The sequence below is a fragment of the Heptranchias perlo genome, chromosome 35 (assembly GCF_035084215.1).
Source record: "Heptranchias perlo isolate sHepPer1 chromosome 35, sHepPer1.hap1, whole genome shotgun sequence".
Lineage (NCBI taxonomy): Eukaryota > Metazoa > Chordata > Chondrichthyes > Hexanchiformes > Hexanchidae > Heptranchias > Heptranchias perlo.
Genome location: NC_090359.1, coordinates 29,372,315 through 29,386,446, shown reverse-complemented (window position 1 = coordinate 29,386,446; position 14,132 = coordinate 29,372,315). Strand labels below are relative to the sequence as shown.

The window sequence follows — 14,132 nt, the reverse complement described above, 5'->3', positions numbered from 1 at the left end:
ATATTTGATTAAAAGCTTCGGGGTTGATAATTTCATCAGAAGCTTTCCCCTGAGTAGTTAAAATGTAACCGTCAGCCTGTCCTTTACATTTTCATGAAAGGGATTCTGTGCTGCCTTTCCAGCTGGTTGTGTTCAGATGAGACTGAGTACAGTAAGATGGTGTGAAGTCTGCTGCTTTGCTGCTTTGTTTTTGCATAATATATAGAATGTACAACACAAACAGGCCTTTTGGCCCAGCAGGTCCATGCAGGTGTTTATGCTCCACACGAGCCTCCTCCCCCTCTTCTTCATCTAACCCTATAAACATATCCTTAAATTCCTTTCTCCCTCATGTGTTTATCTAGCTTCCCCTTAAATGCATCTATGTTAGTCGCACTCCTTGTGGGAGCGAGTTCCACATTCTCACCACTCTCTGGGTAAAGAAATTTCTCCTGAATTCCCTATTGGATTTATTAGTGATTATCTTATATTTATGGCCCCTAGTTCTGGTTCCCACACAAGTGGAAACATCTTTTCTACATCTACCCTATCAAACCTTTCATAATCTTAAAGACCTCTACCAGATCACCCCTCAGTCTTTTTTCCAGAGAAAAGAACCCCAGACTGTTCAATCTTTCCTGATAGTTCTAACCTCTCAGTTTTGATATCATCCTAGTAAATCTTTTTTGCTCTTTAAATCCCTAATGCCTCTATATCCTTTTTATAATATGGAGACCAGAACTGTTCACAGTACTCCACATGTGGTCTTACCACGGGTCTATACAAGTTTAACATAATTTCCCTGCTTTTGAATTCTATCTCTCCAGAAATGAACCCCAGTGCTTGGTTTGCTTTTTTTTATGGCCTTATTAACCTGTGAAACTGCATTTAGTCATTTTATAGAATCATAGAAAGGTTACAGCGGGAAGGAGGCCATTTGGCCCATCGAGTCCATGTTGGCTTTATGCATAAGCAATCCAGCTAGTCCCACTCCCCCGCCCTATCCCCGTAGCTCTGCAGATGTTTTCCTTTCAAGTACTTATCCAGTTCCCTTTTAAAAGCCATGATTGAATCTACCTCCACCGCCCACCCTGGCAGTGCATTCCAGATCCTAACCACTCTCTGTGTAAAAAAGTTTTTCCTCATGTCACCTTTGGGTCTTTTGCCAATCACCTTAAATCTATGTCCTCTGGTTCTTGACCCTTCTGCCAATGGGAACAGTTTCTATCCAAAGTGTCTAGACCGTTCATGATTTTAAATATCTCTGTTAAATCTCCTCTCAATCTTTTCTGTTCCAAGGAGAACAACCCCAGCTTCTCCAGTCTATCCACATAACTAAAGTCCCTCATCCCTGGAATCATTCTAGTAAATCTCTTCTGCACCCTCTCTAAGGCCTTCACATCTTTCCTAAAGTGCGGTGCCCAGAACTGGACACAATACTCCAGTTGTGGTCGAACCAGTGTTTTATAAAGGTTCATCATGACTTCCTTGCTTTTGTACTCCACGCTTCTATTTATAAAGCCCAGGATCCTGTATGCTTTTGTTTAACTGCTTTCTCAACCTGCTCTGTCACCGTCAACAATTTGTGCACATGTACCCCCAGATCCCTCTGTTCCTGTACCCCCTTTAGAATTGTGCCCTCTAGTTTATATTGGCTCGCCTCGTTCTTCCTACCGAAATGTATTACTTCGCATTTTTCTGCGTTAAATTGCATCTGCCACGTGTCCGCCCATGCCACCAGCCTGTCTATATCCTCTTGAAGTCTATCGCTATCCTCCTCACTGTTCACTACACTTTCAAGTTTTGTGTCATCTGCAAATTTTGAAATTGTGCTCTCTGCATCCAAGTCATTAGTATATATCTAGAAAAGCAGTGGTCCTAATACCAACCCCTGGGGAACACCACTGTACACCTCCCTCCTGTCTGAAAAACAACCATTCACCATTACTTTCTGCTTCCTATTATTAAGCTAATTTTGTATCCATGCTGCCACTGATCCCTTTAGTCCATGGGCTTCAATCTTGATGACGAGCCTATTGTGTGGCACTTTATCAAACGCCTTTTGAAAGTCCATATACACCACATCAACCGCATTGCCCTCATCTACTCTCTCTGTTACCTTATCAAAAAACTGTTATCAAGTTAGTTAAACATGATTTGCCTTTAGGGAAAGACAGCACGGATTTGTTAGTTAATCCACACTTGTCCAAGAGACTGCTAATTTTGTCCCGGATTATCGTTTCTAAAAGTTTCCCCACCACCGAGGTTAAACTGACTGGCTTGTTGCTGGGTTTATCATTACACCCTCTTTTGAACACGGTTGTAACATTTGCAATTCTCCAGTCCTCTGGCACCACCCCTGTATCTAAGGATGTTTGGAAGATTATGGCCAGTACCTCTACAATGTCCACCCTTACTTCCCTCAGCAACCTAGGATGCATCCCATCCGGCCCGGGTGACTTATCTACTTTAAGTACAGCTAGCCTTTCTGGAACTTCCTCTTTATCAATTTTTAGCCCATCCAGTATCTCAACTATATCTTCCTTTATGGAGACTCTGTCAGCATCTTCTTCCTTGATAAAAACAGATGCAACGTACTCATTTAGTACCTCAGCCATTCCCTCTGCCTGCATGAGTAGATCTCCTTTTTGGTCCCTCCTTTTACTGTTTACATGTCTGTAGAAGACTTTTGGATTCCCTTTTTATATTTGCCGCCAGTCTATTCTCACTCTCTCTTTGCCCCTCTTATTTCCTTCTTCACTTCCCCTCTGAACTTTCTATATTCAGCCTGGTTCTCACTTGTGTTATCAACCTGACATCTGACAAACGCCACTTTTTTCTGCTTCATCTTACTCTCTATCTCTTTTGTCATCCGGGGAGCTCTGGCTTTAGTTGCCGTACCTTTATCCTGTGTGGGAATGTACCTAGACTGTACCTGAACCACCTCCTCTTTAAAGGTTCCCATTGTTCAATTACAGTTTTGCCTGCTAATTTACCCGGGCCAGATCTGTTCTCATCCCACTGAAATTGGCCCTCCTCCAATTGAGTATTTTTACTTTAGAGTGGTCCATGTCCTTTTCCATAGCTATTCTAAACCTTATGATACTATGATCGCTGGTCCCTAAACGTTCCCCCACTGACACTTGCTCCACTTGGCTCACCTCATTCCCCAGAACTAAATCCAGTAATGTCTCCTTCCTCGTTGGGCCGGAAACGTACTGGACAAGAAAGTTCTCCTGAATGCACTTCAAAAATTCCTCCTCCTCTTTGCCTGTTATATTATTACTATCCCAGTCTATATTAGGGTTGTTGAAGTCCCCCAGTTATCACAACTCTATGGTTTTTGCACCTCTCTGTAATTTTCCTGCAAATTTGCTCCTCTATATCCTTCCCACTAGTTGGTGGTCTATAGAATACATCCAGTAATGTAATGGCACCTCTTTGTTTCTTAACTCTAACCAAATAGATTCCGTCCTTGACCCCTCCAGGACATTCTCTCTCCAGCACTGCAATATTCTCCTTAATCAATACTGCCACCCCATCTCCTTTCTTTCCTTCCCTATCTTTCCTGAACACCTTATATCCAGGAATATTTAGTACCCAATCCTGCCCTTTTTTGAGCCAGGTCTCTGTTATCGCCATAACATCATATTCCCATGTGGCTAATTGCACCTGCAGCCCTCCAACCTTTTTACCATGCTTGGGTTCACAGTGCACATGTAAACACACTATCTTAGACTTTCTTGTACTCTCTCTTAGTCTGGTCCCATTTACTATCATATTATTTCTTGCTCTAGTGCTATCTTTCTCTCCCAATCCTTTGTGCACCTTGCTTCTCCTTTCCAATGCTACATTCTGGTGCCCATCCCCCTGCCAAATTAGTTTAAACCCCTCCCCCTTAGCACTAGTGAACCTCCCCTTGAGGATATTGGTCCCAGCTCTGTTGAGGTGCAACCCGTCCGGGCCTGTACAGGTCCCACCTCCCCCAGAAGTGATCCCAATGCCCCAGGAATCTAAAGCCCTCCCTCCTGCACCATCTCTCCAGCCAAGCATTCATCTGCTCTATCCTCCTATTTCTATACTCACCAGCGGGTGGCACCGGGAGTTTTTTTTTTACTCGTCCATAGGATATGGGCGTCGCTGGCAAGGCCAGCAGTTATTGCCCATCCCTAATTGCCCTTGAGAAGGTGGTGGTGAGCCGCCTTCTTGAACTGCTGCAGTCCATGTGGTGAAGGTTCTCCCGCAGTACTGTTAGGTAGGGCGTTCCAGGATTTTCCTGGAACTTGCCAACGACGATGAAGGAATGGCGATATATTTCCAAGTCGGGATGGTGCGTGACTTGGCGGGGAATGTGCAGGTGGTGGGTGTTCCCATGTGCCTGCTGCTCTTGTCCTTCTGGGTGGTAGATGTTGCGGGTTTGGAAGGTGCTGTCGAAGAAGCCTTGGCAAGTTGCTGCAGTGCATCCTGTGGATGGTACACAGTGTGCTGGTGGTGAAGGGAGTGAATGTTTAGGGTGGTGGATGGGATGCCAGTCAAGCAGGCTGCTTTGTCCTGGATGGTGTCGAGCTTCTTGAGTGTTGTTGGAGCTGCACTCATCCAGGCAAGTGGAGAGTATTCCAACACACTTGTGACTTGTAGATGGTGGAAAGGCTTTGGTGAGTGACTCGTCGCAGAATACTCAGCCTCTGACCTGCTCTTGTAGCCACAGTATTTATGTGGCTGGTCCAGTTAAGTTTCTGGTCAATGGTGACCCCCCAGGATGTTGATGGTGGGGGATTCGGCGATGATAATGCCGTTGAATGTCAAGGGGAGGTGGTTAGACACTCTCTTGTTGGAGATGGTCATTGCCTGGCACTTGTCTGGTGCGAATGTTACTTGCCACTGATGAGCCCAAGCCTGGATGTTGTCCAGGTCTTGCTGCATGCGGGCACGGACTGCTTCATTGTCTGAGTGGTTGTGAATGGAACTGAACACTGCAATCATTAGCGAACATCCTAATTTCTGACCTTATGATGGAGGGAAGGTCATTGATGAAGCAGCTGAAGATAGTTGGGCCAAGGACACTGCCCTGAGCAACTCCTGCAGCAATGTCCTGGGGCTGAGATGATTGGCCTCCAACAACCACTACCATCTTCCTTTGTGCTAGGTATGACTCCAGCCACTGGAGAGTTTTCCCCCTGATTCCCATTAACTTCAATTTTACTAGGGCTCCTTGGTGCTACACTCAGTCAAATGCTGCCTTGATGTCAAGAGCAGTCTCTCTCACCTCACCTCTGGGATTCAGCTCTTTTGTCCATGTTTGGACCAAGGCTGTAATGAGGTCTGGAGCCGAGTGGTCCTGGCAGAGCCCAAACTGAGCGTCGTTGAGCAGGATATTGGTGAGTAAGTGCAGCTTGATAGCACTGTCAATGACACCTTCATCACTTTGGTGATGATTGAGAATAGACTGATGGGGTGGTAATTGGCCGGATTGGATTTATCCTGCTTTTTGTGGACAGGACATACCTGGACAATTTTCCACATTGTCGGGTAGATGCCAGTGTTGTAGCTGTACTGGAACGGCTTGGCTAGAGGCGCAACTAGTTCTGGAGCACAAGTCTTCAGTACTACAGCCGGGATGTTGTCAGGGCCCATTCCAGTCCCACTGTATCCAGTGCACTTAGCCGTTTCTTGATACCAAGTTGAGTGAATGGAATTGGCTGAAGACTGGTTTCTGTGATGGTGGGAATATCGGGAGGAGGCCGAAATGGATCAACCACTCGGCACTTCTGGCTGAAGATGGTTGCAAATGATTCAGCCTTGTCTTTTGCACTCAAGTGCTGGACTCCGCCATCATTGAGGATGAGGATATTCACGGAGCCTCTTCCTCCCGTTAGTTGTTTAATCGTCCACCACCATTCACGACTGGATGTGGCAGAACTGTAGAGCTTTGATCTGATCCGTTGGTTGCGGAATTGCTTAGCTCTGTCGATAGCATGTTGCTTCTGCTGTTTAGCATGCGTGTAGTCCTGTGTTGTAGCTTCACCAGGTTGGCACCTCATTTTTTTTAGGTACGCCTGGTGCTGCTCCTGGCATGCTCTTCTACACTCCTCATTGAACCAGGGTTGATCCCTTGGCTTGTTGGTAATGGTAGAGTGAGGAATATGCCGGGCCATGAGGTTACAGATTGTGCTGGAATACAATTCTGCTGCTGCTGATGGCCTACAGCGCCTCATGGATGCCCAGTTTTGAGCTGCTAGCTCTGTTCTGAGTCTATCCCATTTAGCACGGTGGTAGTGCCACACAACACGTTGGATGGTGTCCTCAATGTGAAGACGGGATTTCGTCTCCACAATACTGTCATGGACAGATGCATCTGCGACAGGTAGATTGGTGAGGACGAGGTCAAGTAGGCTTTTCCCACGTGTTGTTTTGCTCACCACCTGCAGCAGGCCCTGTCTGGCAGCTATGTCCTTCAGGGCTCGGTCAGTAGTGGTGCTACTGAGCCACTCTTGGTGATGGACATTGAAGTCCCCCACCCAGAGTACATTCTGTGCCCTTGCTACCTCAGTACTTCCTCCGAGTGGTGCTCAATATGGAGGAGGACTGATTCATCAGCTGAGGGAGGTAGTAATCAGCAGGAGGTTTCCTTGCCCATGTTTGACCTGATGCCATGAGATTTAATGGGGTCCAGAGTCAATGTTGAGGACTCCCAGGGCCACTCCCTCCTGGCTGTATATCACTGTACCGCCACCTCTTGTGGGTCTGTCCTGCCGGTGGGGCAGGACATACCCAGGGATGGTGATGGAAGAGTCTGGGACGTTGGCTGAAAGGTATGATTCTGTGAGTATGGCTATGTCAGGCTGTTGCTTGACTAGTCTGTGGGACGGCTCTCCCAATTTTGGTACAAGTCCCCAGATGTTAGTGAGGAGGACTTTGCAGGGTCGACTGGGCTGAGTAATCTGGAGATCACTACCTTTTGAAGTCCTGCTTCTTAATAGAATCATAGAATCATAGAAGTTACAACATGGAAACAGGCCCTTCGGCCCAACATGTCCATGTCGCCCAGTTTATACCACTAAGCTAGTCCCAATTGCCTGCACTTGGCCCATATCCCTCTATACCCATCTTACCCATGTAACTGTCCAAATGCTTTTTAAAAGACAAAATTGTACCCGCCTCTACTACTGCCTCTGGCAGCTCGTTCCAGACACTCACCACCCTTTGAGTGAAAAAATTGCCCCTTTGGACCCTTTTGTATCTCTCCCCTCTCACCTTAAATCTATGCCCCCTCGTTATAGACTCCCCTACCTTTGGGAAAAGATTTTGACTATCGACCTTATCTATGCCCCTCATTATTTTATAGACTTCTATAAGATCACCCCTTAACCTCCTACTCTCCAGGGAAAAAAGTCCCAGTCTGTCTAACCTCTCCCTATAAGTCAAACCATCAAGTCCCGGTAGCATCCTAGTAAATCTTTTCTGCACTCTTTCTAGTTTAATAATATCCTTTCTATAATAGGGTGACCAGAACTGTACACAGTATTCCAAGTGTGGCCTCACCAATGCCCTGTACAACTTCAACAAGACATCCCAACTCCTGCATTCAATGTTCTGACCAATGAAACCAAGCATGCCGAATGCCTTCTTCACCACCCTATCCACCTGTGACTCCACTTTCAAGGAGCTATGAACCTGTACTCCTAGATCTCTGTTCTATAACTCTCCCCAACGCCCTACCATTAACGGAGTAGGTCCTGGCCCGATTCAATCTACCAAAATGCATCACCTCACATTTATCTAAATCAAACTCCATCTGCCATTCATCGGCCCACTGGCCCAATTGATCAAGATCCCGTTGCAATCCTAGATAACCTTCTTCACTGTCCACAATGCCACCAATCTTGGTGTCATCTGCAAACTTACTAACCATGCCTCCTAAATTCTCATCCAAATCATTAATATAAATAACAAATAACAGCGGACCCAGCACCGATCCCTGAGGCACACCGCTGGACACAGGCCTCCAGTTTGAAAAACAACCCTCTGCAACCACCCTCTGTCTTCTGTCGTCAAGCCAATTTTGTATCCAATTGGCTACCTCACCTTGGATCCCATGAGATTTAACCTTATGTAACAACCTACCATGCGGTACCTTGTCAAAGGCTTTGCTGAAGTCCATGTAGACCACATCTACTGCACAGCCCTCATCTATCTTCTTGGTTACCCCTTCAAAAAACTCAATCAAATTCGTGAGACATGATTTTCCTCTCACAAAACCATGCTGACTGTTCCTAATTAGTCCCTGCCTCTCCAAATGCCTGTAGATCCTGTCTCTCAGAATACCCTCTAACAACTTGCCCATTACAGATGTCAGGCTCACCGGTCTGTAGTTCCCAGGCTTTTCCCTGCCGCCCTTCTTAAACAAAGGCACAACATTTGCTACCCTCCAATCTTCAGGCACCTCACCTCTAGCGGTGGATGATTCAAATATCTCTACTCGGGGACCCGCAATTTCCTCCCTAACCTCCCATAACGTCCTGGGATACATTTCATCAGGTCCCGGAGATTTATCTACCTTGATGCGCGTTAAGACTTCCAGCACCTCCCTCTCTGTAATATGTACACTCCTCAAGACATCACTATTTATTTCCCCAAGTTCCCTAACATCCATGCCTTTCTCAACCGTAAATACCGATGTGAAATATTCATTCAGGATCTCACCCATCTCTTGTGGTTCCGCACATAGATGACCTTGTTGATCCTTAAGAGGCCCTACTCTCTCCCTAGTTACTCTTTTGCCCTTTATGTATTTGTAGAAGCTCTTTGGATTCTCCTTTGCCTTATCTGCCAAAGCAATCTCATGTCCCCTTTTTGCCCTCCTGATTTCTCTCTTAATCTCTTTCCTAACTCCTTAAAATCTGCCTCCAGGACCTCATCCTTCTTTCTATCTATGTCATTGGTACCGATATGGACCACGACCTCTGGCTGTTCACCGTCCCCCTCCAAAATCATCTGCAGCCGCTCAGTGACGTCCTTGACCCTGGCACCAGGGAGGCAACATACCATCCTGAAATCACGTCTGCGAGCGCAGAAACGCCTGTCTGTTCCCCTAACTATTGATTCTCCGATCACTATTGCTCTCCTGTCCTTTCTTCCTCTCTTCCCCCACCCCTGTACAGTTGAGCCACCCATGGTGCTATGGTCTTGCCTCTGGCCGCACTCCGCAGAGGAACCCTCTCCCTCACCAGTATTCACGCTACACGTTACCCCACCAGCGAACAAATGTTATCTGTTTTTAATATAATGGGTCATTTGCTGGCTCTCTCTGCCTTCCGGATGTTTCTGCCTCTCTCTGTGTTTTTTTTTCTCTGTTTTTTTTCCCTGTTTGTTTTTTTGTTGAATGTGTATTCGGGGGTTCTGCAGATGACACCTCTCTGTCTGAACACGGTGATTGCCTTGGCAACGGGCAGTTGCAGGGGCAGTCTGTAAACACCATGTATTATTCAATATGTATAAATGCGTAGGCTTCAAGGAGATCCTGAACATTTACCTGAGGAAGGAGAGAATCTCCGAAAGCTTGTGAATTTAAAATAAAATTGCTGGACTATAACTTGGTGTTGTAAAATTGTTTACAATTGTCAACCCCAGTCCATCACCGGCATCTCCACATCATCACCAGTATTCAGAAGCGAATACTAGTTAGAGAGTGAGATGCCCTCAGGGGACTCCTGCACTACCTGCCTGGACCTCCTTGTCTGTTTGGCGGTCACCCAGTCCTTCTCTGCCTGCACTCTCTTAAGCTGCGGGGTGACCACCTCCAGAAACGTACTGTCCACGTAGCTCTCAGCCTCGCAGATGCACTGCAGTGACGCCAGCTGCTGCTGAAGCTCCGAAACACGGGAAGCGTCCTGGAGATCCCACATGGCACAGGATGTGCATTCGATGGGACTGAGGTGCCCTGCCATGCCTCCTATTTATTAGATTATTAACTAAACTTAACAAAAATAAATGAAAAGACTTCAAAAAAAAACTCACCAGAAAAAGAACACACCAGCTACCCACCAATCAGCTCCTTCCCTTGTGCTAACGGCCCCCTCCCGCTCTCCTTGGTTTTAATGTGTGCCCACACCTGACATTTATGGCTATGAAGTACCCAGAAAGCCAGTGTCTCTTTGAACCTATGGGGTGTGAGTGCCCTTTGCATTTTAAGACTCTGAAGTAAAGCTGTCCGATGTTCCCTAACGTTCTAACAGCTAAGCGGAGGGCGAACCTGAAATTTGCTGATTCCTAGAGGCCCAGAGGAAGAGTTATATAAACTTTTCACCAGTGGACAGCGGTTCAGCGTGTGGTTTACAACTAGCTTTACTACCGGTTCAGCCAGAAAATACTTTTCATATTAGAGTGGGATGAAATAGGAATGTGTGCAAATTGGCTGCCATGTTTGTTGACATTACAACAGGGAAAAAATTACTTCATTGGCTGTGAAGTGTTATAGGGCAACCTGAGGGTGTGAAAGGTGCTATATAAATGCTAGTTCGATTGTTCTTTATTGCTGGGGTATATTTCCACAAATGCTAGCTTCCATCTAGTACTTTGTCAGATAGTCATTGTTAATGTTTGAGGCTAGGTGGTGAGTACTGCAAAGCTGCTGTTGCGTGGGAGCATCACAGTGGAGCCCGATATATGCGCGCACACATCCGAGGCAGTACAAAGTCTGTTAAAGCAACGCAATGGGAGCAGTACACCCTGGATCCCCGTTCAGTGCATCACATTAGGAACTGTCTAAGTACAAGTGTACTACTGAGAAGTCACTTTAGGCAACATACAATGAAGCTGTGGCTGCACTCTGTGCAGAGCAAGTGGAACGGAAGCAATCTGGCTAAATTTACAATGTTCTCCATTGCTAGTGTGGCTACTAATGGGCCTTCTGGCTGAAATGTTAGACTTGGGAGCATGATGTGCAGCTGCTAATGTAATAACCTCGAGGGTAATTCCTTGGTATTTGCTGCACTTTATTCATGTTACAGAACATCAGAGAAGAACGTCCAAACATTGCGTCAGTGCAGGCAGCCATTATCTGGTTTAGTACAGCTTGACTAACCACTTCTTGTGCAGTTAATTTTAATGCTGTGTACAGGAAACTGAGCTGCTGCTAGTTATGAGATTGTGGTACAGGAGCAGATTCCTGTTTGTAATCTGGATTAAAAGGTCCTTTGAAATATCCCAGTTGAAACTTGACTGGTAGATTTCATGCTGTAAAATGGCAATAGCTGTGAAAATCTATCCTAATAGGAGGTTTGTGTGAGTATAATCACATAGTCAGCATCAAAACCCTAAGTAACTGCATATTTAGCATTTGAAAGGGAAGTGCTGGCAGCCTCTGCTCGGCAGTGGATAAATGCATGCACAGCCTGGTGTAGCACTGAGCCTTGCAGCCCAGAGATATTGCAGGCTCAGTGCCATAACTGTGCTGAGTTTACAATGTGGGCAGGGGAGTGGGAGGGACGGAGGTGGTTGGGGGGGTGGGGGTGGTGAGGTATAGAAAAAAGACTTGTGTAAATTTTTACTAACTAAATCACTGTACTTTGTAGTAATTCGTTGTGTGAAGCACTTTTAAGATGTTTCAAATGATAAGGCTCTGTGTAAATACAGTCATTTAATGTGATTGATGTTTTTTTCCCCCTTGTATGAAACTCCCATGCAGTCAATTTACAATTGATAGTTAGTCCATGTTCTTCCAAGTTAGTTCCAATATGTCTTGCATTGTTTTTCTCGCATCCCTTGGAAGAAGCATTGACCTGTATAATATGCAATATTCTTAGTACTTTATAGAGGAAAAACTTGACTAGGGAGTCTTCCTTCCTCTTTCATCATCTGTAATTTTCTCCTTTCACGCACAATTCACAGTGGATGAGAGGAGGCTAAGGAACCTGCTTTGCCTGACTGTTCTTCATTCACTCTGTGTACCCTCAGCACCTCACACACCTGCCCAGTAGGTAGACACTTAGCATGACAGTCACATGTCTCCAGGTGCTTTTATCCACAGTGCAGCCACCCATAGGCCTGCACTTCTCACTGGATCAGTGCTCTCTCACATATAAATTGATGGACTCTCAGATGAATTAGATCTACAAAAGTGGGTCCACAAATCTGTACCTCTGGTTCCAGCAAATTAAACGTAGGGAACCAGTCCTTCAGGTATTGCGCAGTGGAACGCCGCACACTGACACAAATTGGCACAGGCACCAAACGCATACGGTGGTGCATGTTGGGCCTAATGATCCCTTCGTGTCCCTATAATTTCTAATGTTATCAGGTTTCAATTGCAGTGCACAGCAATCACTCCCTCAAGACAGGAATGATTAAAACTGGCAAATTAAAGCTTCTCTTCCACTGAGCTGCAGTTACACCATTAACAGCCCTCAAAGTACCAGATCAAAGTCATTTCCACTCAGTGTTTCTTTGAGTTTTTAATGTGTGTTTAAACAGTGAGTCCCTGGTGATCTTGACTAGGGACTCAGCTGGCAGGAGTTGCTCAGCCTGGGCATGTGAGGGAGAGCTGAATTAACATTTTAAAGGATTAAAAAAAGGCTTAATCACCCTTGGGTTGCTGGTCACCTCTGCTGAAATTAAGTCTACTTCCTGTTGCTGTCAGGCTGAGAAACTCTCTGAAACCACTTCCTCTAATGAGTTGCTCACTGCTCATAGAACAAAAAATGGGCAGAAAAAAAGCACAGAAAAAAAATCCACTTTTTAAAAATTATTTTATTAAGCAGCCCCCTCCACCAAGAAAAAAAAAGCCTGATGGGATGGTCAACTAACCTGCCCCCAGATCTCTTACACCGTGCAAGGCACTAGGAGGGGCATGAAAGGTCAGTCATCAGCTACCTCACCATTTGAATCCCTCCATCAACATTTTACAGAAAGCACTTGGTCCCCTTTTGACAGTTGTTCAGTTTCCTGTTTTGAGTGGGTGGTCAGAAGAGGTGAGGAGCCATACACTGCTTGCAGGATTAGTACAACAAGCTTTTGCAACCGTTAACCAATAGATCCCTTTATTAAGGAAAATAAATTGGAGGAGTTGGTGTGAAAAGGGGGTGTGTTACAGTGAGCACAGCTTGAGCCCCGTCAGTGGGAAGCACCTGTGAGAAGGTGCCCAGGGAGGATGTGTGTCTCTGAGCAGGCATGCTTCCGAGGGAAGGGAAGAAAGATGATGGAGTATCCATAATTGAGGAAAGGTTAAAGTCGGGCTTATTTTTTTTAGAAAAAAGATGACTTTGAGATAATCTAATTGATCATTTCAACATTGAGGGGAATTGATAATGATAGAGGATGAACTCTCTGAAAGACTCAAATGTCACAGAACACAAGTTTAAAAATGAGGAAGTTAAGAATATGAAGGGACCTCTTTTACTCAAAGTGGAATAGAGTTGTGGAATAAGTTACCAGGAAAAAAATCACTATCTTTGGAGAGAGAAAGGATTAAGGAATATGGGAGATGCTAATATATGTTTGGTCCAATGATTTCTTTCTGTCCCTATAATTTCTTATGCCAATAGGTTTTAATTGCATTACTCACTGTCCAGTTGCTTATGTAATCATTGTGTTTTGTTTGAATCCAGGGGATGGATATGATGTCTGTGCAATCTGCCTGGATGAGTATGAGGAGGGTGACAAGCTTCGAATACTGCCCTGCTCTCATGGTAAGCCAATTCTGTTATTTATGTAATTTTATACACTGCAGGTGGTGGAAGATGTCTTGTTACTGGGGAACAGCAGTATGGCACTGCACACTGGGAATTATTGACATTCAACGAGAGTGAAGCAGGCGCCCAATGACCCGCAAGGAATGGAACCACAATGTGGGGGTAGATTTTCAACTTGCCACTGGGCATCAAGCTGACGTCGTGGATCGGAAACAGCCCAGCTTTTAGTCCCATCGAAATCAATGCAAATGAATATCGTGCGGTTTGTGTAATGGGCAGCTGATCCACAACACCATTCTTCCAAAAATTTACCCCGTCCCCTCTGAAAGCATTCCATGCAACGTGGAGATTATTTTCAGAGTGAAAATAATACAAGTACAACAATCTCTTATTCTGCCCCTCTGTCCAAACATGACTGGCTCCCGGTGTCCTCCCTCTGATGAGGAGTGAGAATGCAGGTGAATG

The 14,132-nt window shown here is 45.5% G+C and overlaps 1 protein-coding gene across 4 annotated transcripts in view; it reads left to right on the top strand.

Moving 5' to 3' along the window:
- LOC137302560 (E3 ubiquitin-protein ligase RNF13-like) overlaps positions 1 to 14,132 on the top strand; it is a 107,903-nt gene that overhangs the window by 82,452 nt on the left and 11,319 nt on the right. For all 4 annotated transcript variants that reach the window (XM_067972302.1, XM_067972304.1, XM_067972301.1 and 1 more), the window contains one exon: positions 13,584 to 13,664. In XM_067972302.1, the coding sequence (XP_067828403.1) occupies positions 13,584 to 13,664 (81 nt within the window). The remainder of the gene's footprint in view (positions 1 to 13,583; positions 13,665 to 14,132) is intronic.